Genomic DNA, 22601 nt, shown 5'->3' on the forward strand with positions numbered 1-22601 from the left:
TTTTCAGCTAGAAGACCCATAAAAAACATGTCGGCGAGACGCACTTTGACCACCTTTGTCATAGAGTATAGAGTCTATATCTGAAAACAATGTCGGATTCTATGTCTATTGTTACGTCATAAACGAAATGCTGGCCTAAATAAAGAAAAAATTAGACAGAAACATTCATAAACGGTACTCTAGGACTCTAGGTAGCCTTTACAATTTTTTTGGAATTTTACGATTCGACTAAAGGAGCCACAAAAACATGTCGACGAGCCGCAGTTTGCCCACCCCTGCTCTATACAGTACGGTACTAGGTCAGACAGTGGATATAGCTTTCATATGTATCAATTACGGAATGCCAAAATGAGAAGCATAAAAATATCGGATTAGATTTGGCAAGTTAAAACTTACTGGTTCATATTGATAACATACTGACCTGGCAAATGCTCTACACTGCTTTCATACAGCGAACAGTGGTCAACTGTAACAAAAACTGTTAAAAGCTTGGCTGTCACCATTTTCCCGAAAGAAATTGTACGTTTAAAGCAATTTTTTCATGGCCTCTTGTTAACCCAACTAAGATGTTATAACATTAGTAACCTAAAGATATCATCGCTATTGCTTTTTTATTTACGACCACCTGTGTCACCACAATTTTTTGTCCCCTACATTTAAGGCGAAAAATAAAATGAATGAATCTTAACTAAACCAAAATCTTTTAATCTAAATCTAACTTCAATTAAACCCTAAATAGCTTAAATCGGCTTTTTGCATATCCATACTTTTGCATACTAACGGTGAAATAGTCACACTGTAAAAGCTTTTGGATTGAATCTGTACTATTTTTTCAAATAAAGGTGTATGTATGGCAGTAAATTTTTTACTGTACTGTAAATATACTTAGTGTAAAGACTTTGGAGCTACAAATAGATACACAATGTACGATACGGCAAGCGTCCCGCAGAATATGCCATTTCCGGCAAACACGAAGAAAATTACCCCCGGTCCCTATCGCGCTACGAAGCTCTGGAATGAAATTATTCAACTGTTCAGTCAAGGTATGCCACGAAGGCGGCACAGACGACACTTGAAACTGTACAACGACTGTTTCACCGCAAGTGAAGCGATCGACTTCCTTCATGTTTTGCTAAAGCAAAATCATAATATTGGCAATGAAGTAACAAGAATGCAGGTACATAAAAATTTAATTATCTTTTTCTTCACATCCTGGTTTGCTCCATTAATGTATTAATTGCTCCATTAATGTAAATAAACATATACATATCAACTATCACTCGCACTTGAATTGTGCTAAAGCGGTTACCAATTGTTTAAAAAGTAAAAATAAGATTACGAAAATTTGTTAAATCAGTAAACACCATTAATCAGGCACATCACTATTGTTTGCGTTCTCAATTAAATCAGATCAAGTAGACAGCTAATTACATATCACCGTTTGAACATAATGTGTATCATAATCACATCTTGTATGAATATTTTCCAGTTTTAAGTAACAAAGTATAACAATTTTAATATTTTTCCACCATAACCTTGACATGTGGCATTAAACTGAATATCCAATGAACTAAATCCATGTGAATTGATTACAGTCAACCAATTACAGTGCTAATTTTAGTAATTCTGGAAGTATTAGGATTGGTTTCTGGTATCATACTTAGTTTATCGAGATATAAAAAATTGTTTCACTTTCTATCACATATCTTAGAATCTATCACTTCACAATTACATCTCCATGCAATTAACATTTTTATGCCTAGACCGTTCAACTGCTGCGAAAGTTCTATAAAAATCACATAATTGAAGACATTCAAGGTAAATGGGGAAGTGAGGACTTGCATGATGACAATCGCTTGTATAGGTGAGTTATAGCAAATTCTTGATATTTTAATTTAGCTGTGGAATTTTATCACTACGTCATTCATTTATAATATCCACAACTGTTTTTTAGATTCATAAATAAAGAAGAATTTGAAAGAGACATTCAACCAATGCGTAAACCATTGTCGCTTGTTAATGAAAACACCATTAGTGATACCACATCAGCGAAAAATGGCCAAAAGTCAACCATTGAATTAAAGTTTAAAAACAGAAAGAGTTTGTTTAAAATCAAACCTGAGTTAACCAGAGGTAAAGTAATTTATATTAAACTGTCAAAACTGTTTAGAACTTTAGAGAGGAGAGTATCAGGGTAATTGACAATGTATTGTTAACTTTCTATTTACAGTAGAATCCGCTTAATATGACCACCTGGTTTTTATAACCATTTTGTTATGGTACCAAATTTTGTCGTATAAAACTCTTCCATTTACTATGACCAGTCTACATATTTTATGGCCACTTTTACAGATTTTTCTATCAATTGTTTCGTGTCAATTATGCAACTTGACGGAGACAATTGTGCATTTATTCCCAATTTGCCTACTGACGTTCATTTTAATGTTACTGCTTATCGTTAATGAAATATGTGATGCATTTGACATATTTTCTCATTTTATGCCTAATTGTATTGATCCTGGTGTGATTACACAGTACTGTAGCAGTTTCGGTTATTTTGACAAGGTGGTCATAATAAGCGTAGTTTACTGTATTTACTTTGCTTTATTTTTTAGGTGATTCAAATGACACTTCTTCCAAATCTGCTTTGTCATCTCCTCCGACCAAAAAGCCACCTTTGCCTCCTATTCCACAGTGCAAGGAGTTTTCAAAAACGATAACGGATGATGATGTTAATAATGTTTGGAAAGATGTTTTGTGTGGAAATATTAAACGTACTTTGCAGCTGGACACTTTGGACGATTTGGTGCTTTCACAGAATATGAAAGGTTACAATTCAAATAGCAGCTTTTCAACTTGATATTATTTATTATTTATGATTTTATTCAAATTTCAGGTGAATGGATTAAACACAATGCAACCAAAGTTGGCAAATCAGGTGTTGTACAAGTTCCAGTTGACCAAGACTTACCTTATTGGACCCTTAGTGCAATGACTTGTTTGGCGAACTGGCCAAATGGAAAAAATTCTGGTAAGTACAGCGGCTCGACCTTAGAAAGCAAGTACCAGTATATATTTTTTGCTAACCAAAGTTCCATTTCAATAACTGATAACTTGTTTACTTCTTTGTATAACGTTTGGAAAAGCATTTGTTTTATATATCCTTTATAGGGCTTACCTGTTATCCTGGGTTTGAGAAAGACGTTTTCAAAGCAATTTGTGATTACTACTGCAAGAGTGGAATATCATCAATGCCTCTACCTAAAGATTTTGAGAATGAAAAAAACGAGAGTGAGCCAGTATCAGACGAGATCTATGATGGCCAGACTAAAAAGCCTCTAACCGAACCCTTATTAACATTTGAACTTTATGAAATCTTCACTAACATAATATGCTTGCTGAATCCTAAAATGAATACCATTGCCATTGAAGCTTTGAAATACTGTCTTTTACTGGTACCTCCACCTAACCGCAGAAAACTACATCTTCTTTTGCGACTTATGGCTAAAGTATGTACAAACCCACATTTGGATCACATGAGTAGAGATATTTCTACCAGGTATTAATGATAAAGAATTAATATCATGTAATCTGCTTTAACTAATTTATATTTTTAGGTAAGCCGAAATTCAATTTTTAAAATTTTTATCTTGTCTAACAGAGTTTTGCTTTTACACACATTCTCACGACATATCTTGTCATGCTTTGAAGAAGTCCATTTAGATGAACTGCTGGCCATGAGACTGGTTACCTTTTTAATAGACCATCATGCAGAGGTATGTTTAGTCGTATGACCTATGGTAGTTTTCTTGTTAACAAAAGCTTTAAATACGAAAATTTGGAAACTGGAAGTAACCCAGCAAGACTCAGAAAACTTTCTCAAGTCTATGGTAGTTACAATAAGAAATATAATTAGGTTCCTTTAGTTTTAAGTGGACAGCTTTCTATTGTATTGCCATGGATCTTGTTAGTTAAAATGTCCAATTAGTCCCAAAACTTGTGCATTGCTATATCATTGTCATCTTTTGTGATGCATTCACATTATTTTTTATAGTCATTTTGTTATTTGATTTAACAGGTGATGAAAGTGCCTGAAAATATTGCTGCAGAAGTGGATGAAAAACTGAAAAGGATTCAAAGACCAGTTTTACGGTAAAGAAAGTTTTTAAAATATTCAACTGCATAACAAAGACATTTATTTAATAATTTAAATAGCCATTCTATCTAATACTAGCCATACCATCCAAAAACAAAATAATTGTAAATAATACCCTTTGTCATATTAGGTACACTGAAGGTGACAATGATGGTTCCTTCGTCGAATGTTCTCAAATTCAATGCTCAAATGTCCAGCTGAGACAGAAAGTTCCCCTGCCTAGGTCAAAATCTATGGATGTCATGAAATCATTAGTTACAAGTTTAAAATCCAGAAACTCTTCAAATGAAGAATGCTCACTGAAAGAAAAAGCAAGACAGTAAGTTGTTACACAGTATTTGTTATTCTCTGTATGAACTGCTATAGATTGATACAAAGTACTGTGTAATATATAAAAAATTATAATTACTACTGTATAATTCAATAAAAAATATGAATTAAATATAGATTTTAAGTACATTACGAGTTACAAAATTGAACTAATTTTTTAGTCGGAGGTCTATGACATTCAATGTTGATGTGGCACCCAAAGCTTCTTCCAAGTCACAGCACCGTAGCTCTGTATTTCCCACGAAAGTGTTTCATTTAAAGAACAAGTCCCTTGGAGGTAAAAGAAACTTAAAACCAGCTCAATCTTGCCCCGACATATGCGACAGAATCGACCCCAACCCATCACCACCTGCTCTTCCTCCCAAAGCTTCTGGCTTCTCAGGGTCAAGTAGAAATTTGAAAACATTGATAAATCGATTGAGAAGAAATAAATCCTAACATTTGTTGCATTTCAGCAAATGCTATATGTTCCATTGTACTTGCTCACATTGCTAAGAACTTCAAACATTGTGTGTTTATGAAATATGCAATCAACGCACTGCTCTTTTGAGCATAACCATTCATCACTTTCTGTTAATATTTGTACATTTCCTAATCACTGTTCTCACACAAATGACTTGCCATTTAGTTGATACAAGCACAAATGTTTACCTGCCTAAAGCAACTCATTGATCTTTTTTTGTATTTCTAAAGGTGTTTTCAGTAATTGTACAAATGTTTAATTACACCGCAATTACCAACTGACGTTGCATAGCTGATATGTACATTATCAAAGAATGCCAGTATTTGCAAACGATGGGTACATACTGTAAGTGAATTAAGTTAACAGATATTGGTAAATAGAAAGTGCATATGAATACCAAGAACAAGCAAATACGTAACGTAATGTAGTTCGTCACTATTTGTTGATACAAATGGATATTGTTTATAAAGTCACATCAAGTGATACAAATGCTACATACGCAGGAGTTGCAAGGGTTACACAATACAATGAAACATTAGACATTTTATTGGGACTAGTTAATTTAGTGAAGGGTTGAACAGCTTCCACTTCATATTTAATTTAAAACTTTTAACAACAACAATCATTTGTATCAAGCATGAGTTGGCAATTCACAGGCCAATCAAGTATTAACAGACAAAACTTGAATGGTGCACATCCAGTTACCCAAACGCTAGAAACCACATCTTTGCACATTGTATCTATTGTTTTCAGTATGTATTACTATGGCCCATGAAATAAATGCAAAAAGTTACCAAGACAACATTTCTCAAAGTTCACACATTTCCTACTGTTTAAGATAGTTGTAATATTTGAATACATTTTCAATACAAGCACACTTAGTGTCTATGAGTACATACAGATACAACTCATGAAATTAATCAAGCCTATAAAATTGATTAAATCAAAAAAGTAGAAATATTAAAAACACCATTTCTGTACATACTCATAGATACTGAAGATTAGGGTTACCATATTTTCGTGGTCTAAAATCCGGACACTCTTTAGTGCCCACTAGCGGTTTTTAAAAATGAGGTATGAACACATTGTCTGTCAATATGACGTCACACTAGCAATGCTTTGCCTATCCATTGTATACCGGAGTGGATTTTTGAACATAGTGTCGTGAATTCACTAGGCTATTGGGCTATTTCTGATTTGACCTCTGGTGATCTCTAGGCTAGGGTCTAGGTCAGACACGTCGCGTGCCACGTGTTGGACAACCCTGATTTACAGGATTATTCCCGCAATTCTAATTCCCCCAAAACGCCCATCATAAAATTCCGGACATTTGAGCATTTTTTTATTGCAGGCAAAATATAAATATCCGGTAAACACCATTTGGTAGATACGTAAGCTTGTCATGATGCTATTTCTTATTCTTCTATATTTCAAATCGTCAGCAGAAAAGCTAGTGATTAAGGATAGATTTAACTTAAATATATACAATATATCGCATGGCAATTAGAATAATAATAATAGATGCCAACTCCTACATTCAGTATTTAAAATTATATTGTTATTAATTTAAACCGAAAATATGTTTTCAACTTGTCAAGAAAAACAAAATTAATTCCACAAAAACATGTCATGACACCAAATATTACCCAAAACGTAACAGTAATGTTTACATTAAAAAAACAATAATATCTAAAAGCTCATCTAAACGATCAAAGGGTCAACTTTACAAGCAAACAAAATTCCAAACCAAATCAGAGTAAAAAACTAAGTTTAGAAGTGTCTGCTTTTGAAACGGTAAAAAATATTATCAGTATACAGTAACAATTTGAAAGATTGTCTGTAAAAAGAAGAACGAATGTTTTAAAAGTTTCTCAAGAGATAAAACGAAAACGACACTCTGTAACAAAACTGTCATGTGTCGCATTTATAAAAGCAGTTAATTCAGTAAGATTTAATTAATGTGATTTTTGCTCTTGCATTTCATTGCAAAGCATCTGTACGTGAGGGCTGTAGGATGTCATCTTCATCTTCACACATGATTGTTAGCTGTCATCTGTGAGACGTGTGCGGGATCTGTTTTTAATGTAGTTCATGTTAGAGAAAAGTTGCTCACATACGTATGTGGATCCAAATATCGACAGGGTCCCAAGAGCATACTATGTTAATCGACTAATTATGACGTCACAACCAGAATGATTATGCTTTCATTTACTATAATGTGCTCAGTGAGATAAAGACGCGAGTGTTCTTCTGTTTGTTTCTACCGGGGCAATAAAATTAATAAGAGCCGCATCAGAAGGATGAAAGAGCCGCATGCGGCTCCGGAGCCGCAGGTTGCCGACCCCTGGCCTAGCAAGTGATGAAGAATGTTTTGAAATATTGGAGAGAGAAAAATGAAACGGTTATTATGGTTAACCTAATCCAAACTATGATCCCATTCAGCTTTCCTCTTCTCGAGAAAAGCAGATATTCCTTCTCGTCCATCATGTAAGCTTAAATTCTCCACCATGATATTTGAAGCATCTCTGTCCATAAAATACCAAAAACTATGTTAGATATAATGTAAAGAGTGTGGTAAACATGGAAAATAAGTAAGTCACATACTGATAAGCAGAGTGCCGATCCTTGACCACTTGTCTGTAGAATGTTGATTTTCCAAGAGCTAAAACTGATCGACTTGAGCGTATTATAGTCTCTGCCATTTTTGTTACTTCATTTTGTAAATCTTCATGCTTGACCACACGGCTTACAAGGCCATGTGCTAAAGCTCCTGAGAATCAAAAATAACATTTAATTGTAAACTGGCGTACCGGTATCAATAAAGTTGCCAGTAATAGATAAAAATAATCTACCACCTGCATGACAAAATATCAATAGTCATGGCCAATACTGTACCTTTGCAGAGATATTGTTTTTACCCACAAACTCATGATACCGCTTTTCTACAAAATATATGATTCTGTTTGAAGAATACCCTGGCTGATCCAGAATTTATTCTTACTTGAACCCTTTGCCATGATGAAATAATAATATCATATATCACTGTAGTTAATCTTACTATCAGCACTTATAATTTCTCCTGTAAACAACATCTCCAAAGCCAGTTTCCTTGGAACGGAACGAGCAAGTGCAACAGCTGGAGTTGAGCAAAACAGACCAATATTGACTCTGCAAGTAGCATTGAGTGAATCACTATTGAAATCACCGACTCATTTTTAAAACTGTGGCAAAGTTTTTATGGTAAATTAATAGTTGTGCAAACAATATCAGAAATAATTTTTGAATGGATATTATGCACAAAAATAAACTTCAAAAAATACATACCCAGGAGTGCAAAACTTTGCTTGATCAGAAGCAATAGCAACATCACAGCTTGCAACCAGCTGGCAACCTGCAGCAGTTGCCAATGCTCCAACCTCACAAATCACTGGCACAGGTATGTCCTGTATAAGTTCCATGATATCACTACACATCCGAAATATATGAGCATGGTCAGATCTTGTCTTCTTGCTGAGCTGTAACAATTTATTAATATTACCGGTTAAATCCTCATATTCATTAAAATTGGTGCCATGGGCTTTGCTAGTTTCAGTAAATGCAAACAAAGGACAAAAGGTGGAAGAGTGTTTAAATAGAAATGCTGCCCTGATTCAACTTTCATTCAAAAGGTACTCAAAGCGTTCAACAAAATAGACTTGTATCCACCTTTTCATATGCCACAAATGAACCAATTTACAAAATGCTTTCTCTTTTTGAAAATATATTATCACAAGTTTCAAAAACATTTGACAATTTTACCAATTCTTTTAGGTCATGTCCAGCACAAAACACTGGACCATTGCCTGAAATCACTATCACCCTTAAGTCATGATCTTTCACATCCTTCATTAAATTCTCTTTGAAACTTTCCATCAGTGCCAAAGACAAAGCATTTCTGTAAAAACAAGATAAAACCATTCAACCACACTTTAACTTAAAATGAAAATCTTTTCAACAAGATATACTTCCATGTTTTGATGAGTAACTAATACCATAAAAATCACCTTGTTTTAGGATTATTGAGAGTAATGCGACGAATTCCATTCTCTTGTGTACATATTGTAAGTGGGTCTCCAGATGTTGTTAAGCAACGTCGCAAATGTAAAGATGGTAAACCCTGGAGTGTACATGTATGTTACTTCATAAGAAATTCGTAAATAGTGCTGTTTTTACAATTCAGGTACAGTGCAATTAGCGTCATAGTTTTTGTAATTCTCACCAGAGAGTGTCGTGACAAAATTCTTGTTACTATTGATAACATCTCTAGAGCAACTTGTAAACTAAAAAAAGATTAGTAAAACCTATAAAATTAAAAAAAGACAATTTCTTTAAAGCATACTTTGCAGTCTCAAGAAAAATAGAACCTTCTAACATACTTGAAATTGTGCCAAGTCTTAGAAATAACTTTAAATAAATATTTTTGTTGGATATTAAACGATACCAAACACTTTCTTTCAGATCAAGTTTTAAAAACCTGTTTAACAATCTTTCCATAGATAACTGCATACCGTACTTTAAATATTTTTGGAAACTTCTGGAAGCAGCAAGAGTCAAGAGCATTTACTTTGTTACGTAATTTGTACAACTACACACTTTGTCGTGTAAAGGTTTGGAAGTCAAACTTCGTAAGCACAAAATATTAACACAAATTAAGTTTGTGTGATGTGTCGGATATACCTGCTGCAAAATTTGATTTATGCACAAGTTTACCAGCTGAAAAGGTGCTGTTATGATACTTATCCCAGACTGGAATGTTGGCCATTTCTAAGAAAGAAATTCCAATGCAACAATCTCAATAAATTACAATATAGACCTTTTCCCAAGTAATAATTTCCATCTTGTTTGAGTGGAAAATTTTTGAATGCCTTTACTTAACAATGGAAGAAATCATTGATCCACTTCAGCATTTTTAAGTTGCAAGCATTCTGGGCATTAAATTGTCACTATTTAACTGAGGTCAGTAGCATATCGATTTCTTGATACAACAAAAAAATATAACTGCCACATTGTTTATTAATTAAATTTTAAAGTTATATTATATTCAATTTTGTAGGCCATTGTTTTTTCGAATGGTTTAATAAACAACTGGGAAAAAGAATGGGTAATCTAGATCAGGGTGATCCAAGAATGCGAGCAGGAAAGGCCACATTAAGGTTTAAGGAAAACACTGTGGGTTGCAAATGGGGAAACTATAATGTTTGGAAAAGACTGAGTAGGCTGTTCTAATCAACTTGATGCTTTACTACACTCCTGCTAGTTTGCAAATGTGCTTGCAGCAAAAATCTAAAATCATCGCATGTATGTGTGTATCGACTTACACTTCAACGATGTGTGCCTGATCTCAGGCTGCGGTAAAAGAAACCTATTCGAATGAATCACAAGTGTATTTTACAGTAACAACCACGGATTTTGCACTGGAAAATATTTGCGGGCCACACAAAATCTTTCCGTAGACCACATGCAGCTCACGTGCCAGGGTTTTGACCTCCCTGATCTTGATGAATTATAAACAATATGGCATGCTAAAACAAGCACTCAAATCAAGGAATAGGATATTGATAAGTCTATTTTCCAGAAACAACCCCACAAAATAATTGGTTAAAAAATAGATAATTGTATATTGGTTTTTGTTTTTATTAAGTTACATTTCAATCATTTTTTGAAGACAGAAAACTTTGGTAAGGACATGGTGTTTTTTTATCATATATATTGTTAATATTTTTGTTAAAGTAACACATAACACATATAAATAAAAATTTAAATGGCAAATTACTTTGAAGAAAGTATGAACAACTTCTCATTCTGGGATAACTTTGACATTATGTCAAAATAACTATGTGAAAATAGTATATGAGGGTGACAGCTTTCCAGGAGTAGTTGAGAAGATTAATCATACTGGAAGAAGTGCAAAAATCAATGTGTGGATTAGCATTGGCCATTACTACCGGAAATGGTCTTCATATATTGATCAGCGAGACCAGGGATGTCCAACCTGCGGCCCGCCTGAGATTTTTGCGCGGCCCGCTAGTCATTTTCACTCCGAATACTTTGATGACTGATATTGTTAAAGTAGTTAATTTCATCAATTTTTCTTGAAAATTAATAGTTTCTGCGGCCCATTGAATTATTTCAAGTGACAATGCGGCCCACTTAATAAAAGGTTGGACATCCATGAGCTAGACCAGGGGTTCTTAAACTTTTTGGCACACGCCCCCCTTGACGGTACCTAAAAATTTCGCGCCCCACCTCATTGCAAAATAAAAAAGCATTAAGCAAAACAACAATTTATTTTCAATTAACTTTCATTAATGTGAAGGATGTAGTTGTTTTTGGGAAACCAAACGTTTAATTCGAGGCTTTGTAGAAGATAATGCACATCTTAGGTCGGCTTCACAGTCAAGTTTGCTCCTTGGTTTTGTCTTTATATTCATGAAGATGACGCTGAAAACGACTTTTCTAAGCATATCACGCATTGCCATACGACTTTTCCGTTTACTGTGGTATTTATAAAGCCATGCTTCAGATAATTTTGGTCATACTTTCTCTTTTTTCCACTCATTTTGTGTCAATACAATTAGTTTAATTACTAAAATACCTGGTTATTAAATCAATACTAAATTTACGTTTTACTTCATTTTACGGTTTTAATATTGGCTGACGTTGGTTTTACCCTATTTAAACCAGGTGCGCGACATTACTATTTTTATTATGTGTGGCCGACACTGCACACAAATTTTCAATCGTTAATGACTCGAAAATTATACGTTGTAAACTGAATAGGTTAGTAGCAAAAACATCTGGCTTCCTGTATACATGATAATTGTAAAACTAAAGAAAATGCATTTAGTGCAAATTAAGTATTTCTACAAGTGATACATTTGTAAAAGTTTTTCTTGTTACGCCGCCCCCCGTTGTGAGAAAAACAGGTCACCGCAAAAAGAGAACACAAGAGAACAGTTAGTCGAGCTAGTAGTGCGTGAATGAGTAAACGAAAACAATATGCTTCAAAACGGAGACACCAAATATTATGACGTAACCATTGACGTATTTCAGAATCCAAATCTCAAAAATACAATTGCCATCGTGACACACTTTAAAATTTTACTAAAAATGAACCTATAGCGAAAGTCAAGAAAGCATGTTTAGACATAGCTCATATGTAAATAATTAAATAGACAGTTTGTCATCTCTCGCGCCCCCCTTATAAATGTTACACGCCCCCCAGTTTAAGAACCACTGAGCTAGACTATCATAAACATACATTTTGGAAAAACTGAATGATCTTGCTCCAGTGAGCAATAGGGGAGTTTTTGACCTTAAAAATATCCTATAATTGCTTAACTGTAACTTCAATGATTGCTCTGTAATTTTTTAAAAACACCTTTAGGTGTGAAAGTCACCCTAACCCTGGGTAACAATGAAAGTTTAACAAACAAAAAAAGTGACAAACTACAATATTTTTATTTTCCAGAAAAAGGTATGATTTATTTTACAAAAATAGACTTGAGATCAAAATAAAATGAAAATGTTATGGGATTGCTGTATTATGTGAAAATTAAATGAAATTGCAAAGATATGTCAAAGTCACCCTATTTTACTTTGCATTCAGGATTTGCCTGCAGTAATTGGTTGATTATTTCATTGTTTAGACACCAAAGTCACAGTAATTCATTGATTATTCGATTTTTGAAGTATTAGTACATTAATTGTTCGATAGTAAGTACAAAAATAATTAAAATCGGTTTATTTGCAATACACTTGCTGTTAACTAAAGTTTTAAACCAATTCCCAGTCATATGTCTGCGTCTGGAGGTAGTAGTCTGAGTATATTTTATGTAATTGCAATAAACTTTCAAAATTTCAGCTTAAAGAATAACATACTAACAGGCTAGTCTGATTAGGCCGGTAACTAACTTTCTATAGCAGGGAGATGCAACATTGGTTAGCACTATAAAGATGTTGAAAGTTGATGCTGCTTGCACCATGATAATGCTCACTGTAGCAGTTGTTATTTTATACTTTTAGGTTAGTCATAAACCACAATTTGTTTGTTTCATGACAATATATTTTCAAAATAATTTTTTTATCACGTAAAGGAATAGTCTATGCCACAGATGAATCGTTGCAAGGTAAATGGGTAAATTTATTATTTGGTAAACAAACTGACATGCAAATATGCTGGACTGCAGAGTATGGCAGTTTTTGTTGAGGTCTTGGACGTGCAAAAGTTGTATCAGCCAAAAAATCACGAGTGTGCTCCTGCCTAACTCTGCAGTCTAGCCATGTCAAATTAATACATAACTGATGTCAAAAAGATCTTATGCACGTAAACCAAGTTAAATCAATCCACAAGGTTAAATTAAATTAAAGAAACCTCACCAATAAATTAAATGATACAAACTCCTAAAAAGTTTCCACTGTCTAATAAACTTGTATGATACTCATATACTAACAAAGTAATGTGTCTTTCCAACAGAAAAATTTTACTGTTAATATATTTTGGGTTGTGCTGTTTAGTTACCAGGCTATTACTATTTTATGCGTATTCAGCTATAGCCTTATGTCGCACAGCACTTTTTGTTTACTTTTGGAAATATCTTCTCAGTGCTATATAGTGCACTGCCCTAGAAGTTTGGTTTGGTATATATTTTTTTAAACAAAGTGATCATTTTACCGGCATCCATTTACCGAAGTTGCTGAATCACAATACAGTGACCGGCAGAATTTCGCTAATGGGTTTATCAGTCCCGGTTTGGACGAGAGGATGAAAGCAATGCGGCGGCATAGTGACTAGTGTTTAACAATGGTACGCGTATGCTGGAGGTTTTGGGTTCAAATCTTGCTATTGATTGACTTCTTTTTATAGAAATTTATTTTTAATGTAATTTAGTTATGAGAAGTAAGAGTTTGAGTCGGAGGGGATTAGTTTAAAATTAATTTTGATTTTGGAAAAACTTGCCGTTTTAGTTGAATAGCGTTTATTTCAATTCGCAGCCTAGCTTTGTAATTTATTCATGAGAAGTGAGAGTTTGAGTCAGATGAGATTAGTTTTAGGTTAATGTAAACATTAAAAAAATTTATGCGTCGTTTTAAGTTGAAAATGAACATACCTTTCAATTTACAGACTAGCTTTATTGCCGTTTACCGAAGCAAGAAAACACCAATTGCGTAACCGGCTAGCCGTAAGCCGTTTACCAAAGGAGTTTTCTCCAAATTGTGTAACCGGCAGCCATTGAAATATTATTGCATAAATTTAAATTCTAACTAGTTCTAACGCTGACTTTATTAAATACTGTGAGCACCATATCTATGCAGCGTACAAAGAATTCAATCTGGAATATGTGGAACTATATGCATTATACAGTATGCATAGATATGCGAGGGATACTCCACACTCGTACATATTCATTGCTAGCCGTTGCCTATTGCACATAACTGAAAAGCACACATGCAAAAAAGGAGTCTAGTATACAAGTGCACAACCAGACGACGTTACAATTCGAGCAACTGGGGTCTACTATACAATGGCATCCTGTGGTTGTGCATTTGTATACCAGACCCCCAAAAAATAGAGTAGCCTGGGTGAGCAACCGAAGAATGGTAATGTTTCTTTACAGGGAAAGCACCATTGCTGAGAATAACCGTAATCTCATTTGAATTATGAAGTTCTCAAAAACAGAAATTTTCAATAAATTAGCTTAGGTGAAAATGAAGAAACTTAAAGATTTTTGTCCGTTTTCATCGGCTCGGAGGTCAGCTGTGATTTTTCTGTCGCTTTCAGAAGTCTGTTAGGTTACTGACTCGTCTCGTAAACTGAAATCTTTGGAAGATTATAATAATGATAATAATAATAGTAATAATATGACTAAACATTTCTATAGCGCTCAATACCCAAAAAAAAACATTAAGAACAGCAAAACGTTACCCTAAAATTAAAATTTAAAACGTTAAAACACAAAAGCATAGCGGACAAAATGCGTTTATAATAATATTTTAAAAATGTTTACATTGTCGGCATCATCAACGTCTTGTTGTAAATCATTCCAGGCCCGGGCAGCAGCTCCGAAAAATAACTTTTGTAACCATACGTTTCCGTCGGACGCGATATAACTTGCAATAGGTTCTTAGATTGTGATCTCAGAAATCTTGTTGGTTGATAGGCTTACCGAGATAGTCAGGCGATTACCGATATAATCAGGACTGCTCCGCCCAGACTTTTAAAAGCAATGGTTAGAACCTTAAGACGCAACCTATACTCAATTGGAAACCAATGAAGCAATATAACGACAGCTTCGATGTGCCGCCGCTCCCTCAATCGACAAATCAATCGTGCGGCGGTATTCTGGACACGTTGCAGTCGGGACATAAAGGTGTTGCGGAATACCAAAGTGTAGAGCATTGCAATACTTATAGTCAAGTCGAAGTTATTTAAAACGTTCTTAGCTGTAATGGAAATAGGTATGAATGGTCTTGACACAAATCAAGTCGCTAACAACGCAAGTCCAAGTCAAGTCGAGTCATTTAATTACATTCCCAAGTCAAGTCAAGTCACTAACAACGCAAGTCCAAGTCAAGTGGAGTCATTTAATTACATTTCCAAGTCAAGTCGAGTCAATTTAATCTACAAAGCAATTTCCTGATAGTCGCTTTGTGAATCTAGAAGTTGCTAGGCAGTAACAGATGATAGGATATTGGTTTCACCAATTAAAATTTGGTTATTTACAGACGACTGACGAAGTCAAGTGACAATCCTATGAACCAGAAATGAAAGACTCGAGTGTGACTCGAGTAAGGTTTTTTGAATGCTATCTCTGATTGTTTCTTTAAGTCAGCACCACATTCATAAAGTCTAAATTGTTATATTTTCCGAAATATAGTCGTAGTCATATCAGAAACAATTTCATATCCATTTCACGTCCGAATAGAGCTATCACTTGAATTGAAATCATGAATAAGCGAGAAGGGAAAAAGAGAGACCGGTTTGAACCAAGCCTAAGTTTTTATGTCGCTATGTGAGCCAATCATCGACAGACATATTACTTGCATCATGCTACGTATAGATCGCATTTTCACAATAATTACTAAAATGTAACATATTCTACGTCACCGAGGCTTTTCATCACAAGCACCATCCGACTTCATACACTCTAAAATGTGACGCTACTAATTGAACACACTTGTCAAATATGTCGGTTTAGGAATTCAATGTTTGAATAACATGATTAACCAAGGATAATAGCCTACAGCTTTATAAATATTACATTTCATCTAACTGGAGAACACACAATCGTTTCTTAAAATGCCAATTATATAACTTATTACAATTCACCATTACAATCGCCATAGTTGGATGAAATCAGGTTTTATGCTTATCTTTACGTTATAAGTATTCAGAAAGCCGTTTATTATCGTTGTAAACGAAAAATAAATGGCAAATGGTGACTTGTTTGTTACACGGCATGTGTTGAAACTTTGACTTGATAAACATTATGGGGACGAAAAGGTCAAGCCAATTAATTGTTATTATAGCATGCACCAAAGAACTGGAAAAAGGTACCAAGCCGAGAAGGCTTTAAACGTGCTGAAAAAGCCAATAATGTTCTTTGGAAGATGTGATATTGCTGCTCCTTGCAAGATGGAATTTACTCTGGTACTTCGCCGGCGATGTATGAAGATAGATGCCAATGGCGTTTTAAACTTTAAACTTTTAAACTCTTCGATCATATCTCACTGCTCGAGCCCCTGTAACGTGTTGGAATTAGAAATTTTTTAATTGAATTTATGTATGGATTATAAAAATCTTTCGAAATAAGCAGAACAAGCGCATGCTACTACAATTTGCCAAATTTATTTTATCAGCAAAGTCACTCCATTGGCAAACTATGTAGGCGTGAGAAAATGATGCGCCACTGATGCGTGACGCATGGAGCGGAGGATAATAAAGAAATCAAGCTAGGAGGAGATTCGGCCTCCATGGTCTCACCGGTCTCACTACAGTCACGTACAGCAAAGCACTAGGCTTTTATTAAACAAACCCACGTGGATTAGGTACCGCTTCATTGGTAGGTAGGCCAGACTGCAGAGTTTGGCATAGGCGCACTGAATATTGCTTTTCATGAGCTTTAGTGCCGCTCTTAGATGCGTTATTTTGCACGTTTCAGCATTATGACATGTTCAGAACTTCTGTGCACTCAAATTTCAATTGATTTAAAGATTGAATAAGTTAAACTGTGTACATTAAACATTCCTGTGTAGTTGCATGCGAACGTCAGTGCCGGACATACATGGCGGAGTTCCCGGGGCCCAGCATTGGTGAGGGCCCTTTTATCAATAAAATTATAATTTGAGCGCATATGTGCCAAGTTTACCTTTGTGAAATCCAACACCTTTTTGTCGGTCTAGCCTAATTAAACTAGGCCTATAGCCAGCTGCTTTTATTGTTCATTTGATAAAGAATTGCACAACTAGGCTAGCCCATGCTCAAAATTATAGCGTCACCGTAAAAATATTAAAAATACCTAGAACCATCACTGTAATATTGCATTAGCAAGTAAAATTGTGTAGTTAGCATACATTTGTATGTATTTTAGGTTGTGATGGAAGCCCAAGGTCTTGCAAAATTGGTTCAAAAATTGCCGAGCTTGTCCACACCGCCCAAAATGCACGAAGCCCAAAAATTTTGTGTTTTTGCCCCTCAAAGAGCCTACCGCTTTAAACGAAATGTATTTTCATCTCTATGTGGACAATGCGCTTTATACTCTAGGTCTTGGGCCTAGGCTATATAAACAATATGGTCCTGTGTTCAATTGTAACATCATGGTTCAATGCGAAATCCACTAACGCAACCACCCCACTACCACTTCAGTTCAGTTCCCGGGGTTGGTTAACTTACTTGGGTTCTACTGTACTGTATATATGATACTTTGTGTGCCCTTGCAGTTCAATTATCCTACAAATCTGGCCCACTGCCTACAGTAGAGTAAAAAATATATAGTAGCAAAATATAGTTTGCCTAACTAAAACAAATTATGAACCATGCTAAATGAAAATAACAAAATCTACCCATTTGGCACATCATACCGTACTTTAAAGCATAGGATGGCAACCCGCGGATCTGGAGCCGCATCCGGCTTTTTCATCTCTGGCTGCCGCGACTCACAACGAGCTCATTTAAGAGAACTTAATGTGAATAAATAATGGTGTTTATTAGTGTCACTATGTAATAACTTAATGCGCTTGTCTGATTATTATTCAGAATGTCTTATTCGGATGTGGAAAATCTTATATAAATACTACACAGTAATTTTCGCGGGCATAATATGCATGACTGCTTGCCACTGACGTGATCCTAAGATTGTTTTTGTTTGAGGTCGCATATCTTGGATATTGGTCTTAGTTTGGTGGCTATGTGGATTGTCATCGTTGTAGTTTACCTGTAACTGTAAAGCATTAGTTCGAATTATATGTAGCGTTAGGTTTTTTGTTTTAAGCGGTCAATTAGGTGTTGTGGCTCAGAGTAGGTTTTAGTTTGGCGGAAACAAGACCAAATGGCTCTTTCAATGCTAAAGGTTGCCGACCCGTGCTTTAGAGCAGTGGTTCTCAACCTCTTTAGCTTGCGGTCCGGTAAAGTTTCAAAACAAATTTTGCGGACCGGTGGACCTTCTAAAATCAACCCAAAAGTATGCAACTTAAAAGCAAAGAATGGAAACTTCAATTTAATGAGAAATTTGCTGCTGTTATTTTGTTATCATACGTGGTTCTATTGAAGTTTCTGCAAGGCGAAGTACAGCGTCGACTTCCACATAACTTCTTTGTTTGGTCTTTGATGAGAGATAACGATGAAAAGCTTTTCTCAGATAGGTAAGTTGCACAAAAAAATCAGCAGTAATTTCATGGCTTTGTCACTGAGCTCAGAATATTCATTTTTAAGCGATATCCAAAACTGTGAAAATGGCAAGTCTTTATGCTTGGACAACAACGTGGTATCACAGGAAAGCTCAATCAGCGATTCTTTCTCAATAGTGTTAAGATTGCAGGAATTATTATCATTTGCAAAAGGATTAACAATCCAAAAATTTCCCTTTCGAGGATCTGCATTTTCCGGAAAATATTTTTCAAAACTGATCCTTATCTCTTCTAAGCGTTGACTTATATCAGCAAATAACTCTCCTGTGTTTACAGAAGCATTTGCGACGACGTCTTGCAAACATGGAAACATATCGATATCGCCTTTCTGCATATTGTTATTCCAAAACATCAGTTTCTTTTTGAAAGCATCAATTTTGTTACGCAATGTAAATATGTTGATGCCATTACCTTGCAGAGAACTGTTAAGGTCATTGAAGCGGCTGAATATGTCCTCTAATTACGCCAGCTCAGCAGTCCATATCTCATCGGATAAGAGTTCTTTTAGTGGAGAATTTCTTTTCGTAAAAACTGCTTGGCTTCTTCTCTCAACTCAAATAAACGAGTAAGAACGCGTCCTCTCGAGAGCCACCTTACTTCTGCATGAAGTAACAGATGTTTTTGTTGCGTACCTATGCTATCACACAAAGCTTCAAAGAGCCTTGAGTGCAATGCTCGGCTACGTATATAATTTATGATCTTGACTGCGCCTGACTGACTTGACTTTAATCCAGGAGACAGTTTTTTGTCAGATAAATTTTCCCGGTGAAGAACGCAGTGTGTAATCAGCAGATCTTTGTTTGCTACTTCTTTAATTTTCATAGTTACACCCGAATGACATCCAATCATGTTAGCATCACCGTCAGTACAAATACCGACCAAGCTAAACCTTGCTCTTGCACTTAAGTATTAAGAGACCGAAATATTTCTGAACTGGTCGTTGAATCCATGTAGTTGGAGACAACAAAGAAATTCTCCAATAATACTTGCTTCATTCTCATACCGAACAAAGCAAGCAAGAATAGCACAAATGCTCAAGTCTGTAGATTCGTCAAGTTGTATAGCGAAATATCTCTTTCTTTACTTGTTCAAGACTTGCTATTCTACATCAACTGCCATATCTAATATTCTCCTTTTAATTGTGTCATTTGAAAGTGGTATGACTTAAAGTTTGTTAGCTTGTTCCGGACTCAAAACCTGTGTAGCAGCTGCTAACATGCAAGGCTAAATCTTCTCCAATCGTAAAATGCTTTTTAGTTTTGCTGATTGGGAGAGCAATTAAATAAGATGATTTAAGAAGGTGTTTATCAATCGTTGTCATCTTTTTTATTTCAATTCTTTCATTTTCAGTTTTGCTCAGTAGTCTTTTGAAATACACAAAAGGCTTTCCAACGAGGTTGCTATGCAGCGAGTGAAAATGTCGAGTAAGCTTTGAGGATTTCATTGCATCGTTTGAAAGTATTTTTGTGCAGACTAAGCACATAGGCAGTGGTACTTTTTCACTGCTAGGAGCAATAGTGAACCCGAACTCTTAAATACTTACTATCATACTGCCTTATGAAGTCTCCTTTTCACTTTTTGCTTGTTTCTGCGTAATCCATATCAGCATTGCATGATCGTTTCAAGTCATGTTGTAAATCTGAAGTAGTAGTTTTTTCCTCTGTCCTGTTAAAACCACTAACTTGATTTTCACTGTTGGGTTTCTTTTGAAAGAAATGCATAATACTTAGCTGTTTGCTAGACTCCATTATACTGTCAAATTTCGCTAAATTATACTTTAAAATTTCGTTAAATTTTTTTCAAAAATCTTCTTAGCTTTCACATACAACTGGTCTTAAACGAGTTGTAGCCTACTTTTAAACAGTTGTGAACAACACTTGCAGCATTGTGACGTACGATAAAGTCCAAAGTAGACCATGAACTCTATGTTACGTCACAGTGCTGCAAATTACGGAACTGGCGAAGTTCTAAATCAATTTAAAATTTGATGTTTTATTTCTTTTTATCAATTGACAAGCCTTCAACATCTTGCATTTTGCAATTAAGATATAAAATTGTAATATATTTGGCGGACCGGCAGGAAAGTTGACGCGAGCCGGCACCGGTCCGCGGACTGGCGGTTGAGAACCACTGCTTTAGAGCATACTAACTTTACAGTTAAGTTTATAAATTAAACAGCTTTGATTTAAGTCAAGAGAAAGTTGAGCTGTATACCAGTCTGTGTTAAATTACATGCAATAGTCATGCTTAAGTAGCTTTTCAAGCAGGCCAAAAACATACTGGATATTACTATTTGCATAGTTCCGAAAAGTAGTGTTAGTGTTAAATGTAGTGTTTTAGACTTCTTTTTGAAATGATTTTAACATTTGAATTTCAAATACTTACCACAGCATAATCAGATTATGAGAGGACTTGTTGCTTTTGTTACTGGTGCAGCTTCTGGTCTAGGAAAAAGGACTGCATTTAACTTTTTGGTAAATGGCTCTTATGTGATATCATTAGATAAAGAACATTCAATTGATCATGAAGAAAATTTTGATGCACTCTGTGCTGGAAATAATAATTCACTTGGAGATATAGAGTTATTGAAGAAAAACTGTGCATTTGTTAAAGGAGACGTTACTTGCACCAAAGATGTAGCAACATCCGTAGAAAAAGCTCAAGAAGAATGGGGTTCATTAGATGTTGCTATCAATTGTGCTGGTGTAGGTGCAAACCATTTAATATACAATACTTCGAAAGACCGTTGTCATAGATATGATATTTTCCAAAGAATTGTAAATACCAATTTGATTGGAACGTTTAATGTAGTTCGCCTTGTATCAAGAGCAATGGCAAAAAATGGTTTAAATGCAAAACAAGAACGTGGTGTTATAATTACCACATCAAGTATAGATGCTTTCCAAGGAAGAAAAGGAGGTGTTGCCAGTTGTGCTGCAGCGGGTGGAATTGCAAGTTTGACTCTTCCTGTTGCACGGGATTTAGCCAGTTTAGCCATTAGAGTAGTGGCTATTGCACCTGGTTACTTTGATACTCCAATGATAAGCAATAATTTACAGATTAGTTCAGAAAAATATTTTTTGGAAAGTTTTAACACTTTTCCTTACAGAGTGGGTCACCCAGATGAATTTTTTCGCTGTGTTCAATCTATTATTGACAACCAAATGATAAATGGAGAAATTATAAAGCTGGATGCTGGCTGCTTTTTTCCTTATTTATAACCTTCATGTTTTTACCTGTGTTTGTCTTAAGGTTTGTTGAGCAAAACTAAAATAACTTTCAGGATTAACTCAATGCCAAATTTTTTTAAGGAAATTGTTGTTATGCTTTCATTTAAACATTGCCCCTGCGTGTTTCTAATTTACTTCGTATTTGCAAAAGTGGTTGCTTTGCAAATACTTTGTTTTCGTTGTTTGTAACATTATGAAAATGTAAAATTGTCGGTCACTAGAAAGGATCGTAGAAATACATTTAAGTAGTCTAGGACACTTGGTTAGGGTTTAAATGACTTCTTTTATTAATTATGTCGGTTTTGTTTTATGTGAACTCTTTGCAGGTTAGGCCGTTTTTGGTAAAAACGTGTATCAGACCCCTTTTGTTACCATCAAAGCATATGCGGATGCTTGCTGTTATTAAATGTAAACGAAATCAGTTTTCAGATCTACAAGCTGTTTATCAGATGACAAAACAAAGAAAACAACCACTAAC

General features: G+C 35.1%; 3 protein-coding genes and 1 pseudogene across 4 annotated transcripts; 2 read left to right on the top strand and 2 right to left on the bottom strand.

Moving 5' to 3' along the window:
* Positions 1-231: 231 nt before the first annotated feature.
* Positions 232-5230, top strand: LOC143451942 (DEP domain-containing protein 1B-like). Its single transcript, XM_076952731.1, has 10 exons — positions 232-1177; positions 1764-1864; positions 1955-2133; positions 2616-2828; positions 2897-3031; positions 3172-3559; positions 3662-3776; positions 4079-4152; positions 4287-4475; positions 4648-5230. The coding sequence occupies exons 1-10, from the start codon at positions 923-925 to the stop codon at positions 4922-4924; spliced, it is 1926 nt and encodes a 641-aa protein (XP_076808846.1). The 5' UTR covers positions 232-922; the 3' UTR covers positions 4925-5230.
* Positions 5231-6292: 1062 nt separating this feature from the next.
* LOC143472234 (enoyl-CoA hydratase domain-containing protein 3, mitochondrial-like) lies at positions 6293-9291 on the bottom strand. Of its 2 annotated transcripts, XM_076969960.1 has the most exons (8): positions 9208-9291; positions 8993-9105; positions 8748-8883; positions 8274-8464; positions 8008-8117; positions 7554-7719; positions 7366-7474; positions 6293-7022 (listed from the first exon to the last, which is right to left on the bottom strand). In XM_076969960.1, the coding sequence occupies exons 1-7, from the start codon at positions 9247-9249 to the stop codon at positions 7366-7368; spliced, it is 867 nt and encodes a 288-aa protein (XP_076826075.1). In that variant the 5' UTR covers positions 9250-9291; the 3' UTR covers positions 6293-7022. The 2 variants fall into 2 exon arrangements, with proteins under 2 accessions (XP_076826075.1, XP_076826066.1); XM_076969951.1 differs by lacking the exon at positions 6293-7022 and having other exon boundaries at positions 7044-7474.
* Positions 9292-17719: 8428 nt separating this feature from the next.
* On the top strand, positions 17720-22449 carry LOC143473025 (3-hydroxyacyl-CoA dehydrogenase type-2 pseudogene; annotated as a pseudogene).
* Positions 18460-19742, bottom strand: LOC143449341 (zinc finger MYM-type protein 6-like). The gene is made up of 4 exons (XM_076949499.1): positions 19526-19742; positions 18894-19349; positions 18742-18834; positions 18460-18650 (listed from the first exon to the last, which is right to left on the bottom strand). Exons 1-4 carry the CDS (start codon positions 19740-19742, stop codon positions 18460-18462), a joined length of 957 nt encoding a protein of 318 aa, XP_076805614.1.
* Positions 22450-22601: the final 152 nt, after the last annotated feature.

The sequence above is a fragment of the Clavelina lepadiformis genome, chromosome 1, assembly GCF_947623445.1.
Source record: "Clavelina lepadiformis chromosome 1, kaClaLepa1.1, whole genome shotgun sequence".
Lineage (NCBI taxonomy): Eukaryota > Metazoa > Chordata > Ascidiacea > Aplousobranchia > Clavelinidae > Clavelina > Clavelina lepadiformis.

Bases quoted from the DNA above. Each gene is read 5' to 3' on its own strand.
- LOC143449341 (XM_076949499.1), bottom strand. From the start codon at position 19,742: ATGATTGGATGTCATTCGGGTGTAACTATGAAAATTAAAGAAGTAGCA. The intron at 19,350-19,525 runs GTACGCAACAAA...TGGCGTAATTAG, and splicing joins AGCTTTGTGTGATAGCATAG to AGGACATATTCAGCCGCTTC. The intron at 18,835-18,893 runs GTGACAAAGCCA...ATCTGAGAAAAG, and splicing joins AAATGAATATTCTGAGCTCA to CTTTTCATCGTTATCTCTCA.
- LOC143472234 (XM_076969960.1), bottom strand. From the start codon at position 9,249: ATGTTATCAATAGTAACAAGAATTTTGTCACGACACTCTCTG. The intron at 9,106-9,207 runs GTGAGAATTACA...TGTACACTCCAG, and splicing joins TTTTGTCACGACACTCTCTG to GGTTTACCATCTTTACATTT. The intron at 8,465-8,747 runs GTAAAATTGTCA...AAATTGTTACAG, and splicing joins GACATGACCTAAAAGAATTG to CTCAGCAAGAAGACAAGATC.
- LOC143451942 (XM_076952731.1), top strand. From the start codon at position 923: ATGTACGATACGGCAAGCGTCCCGCAGAATATGCCATTTCCGGCAAAC. The intron at 3,560-3,661 runs GTATTAATGATA...CTTGTCTAACAG, and splicing joins AGTAGAGATATTTCTACCAG to AGTTTTGCTTTTACACACAT. The intron at 4,153-4,286 runs GTAAAGAAAGTT...TTGTCATATTAG, and splicing joins ATTCAAAGACCAGTTTTACG to GTACACTGAAGGTGACAATG.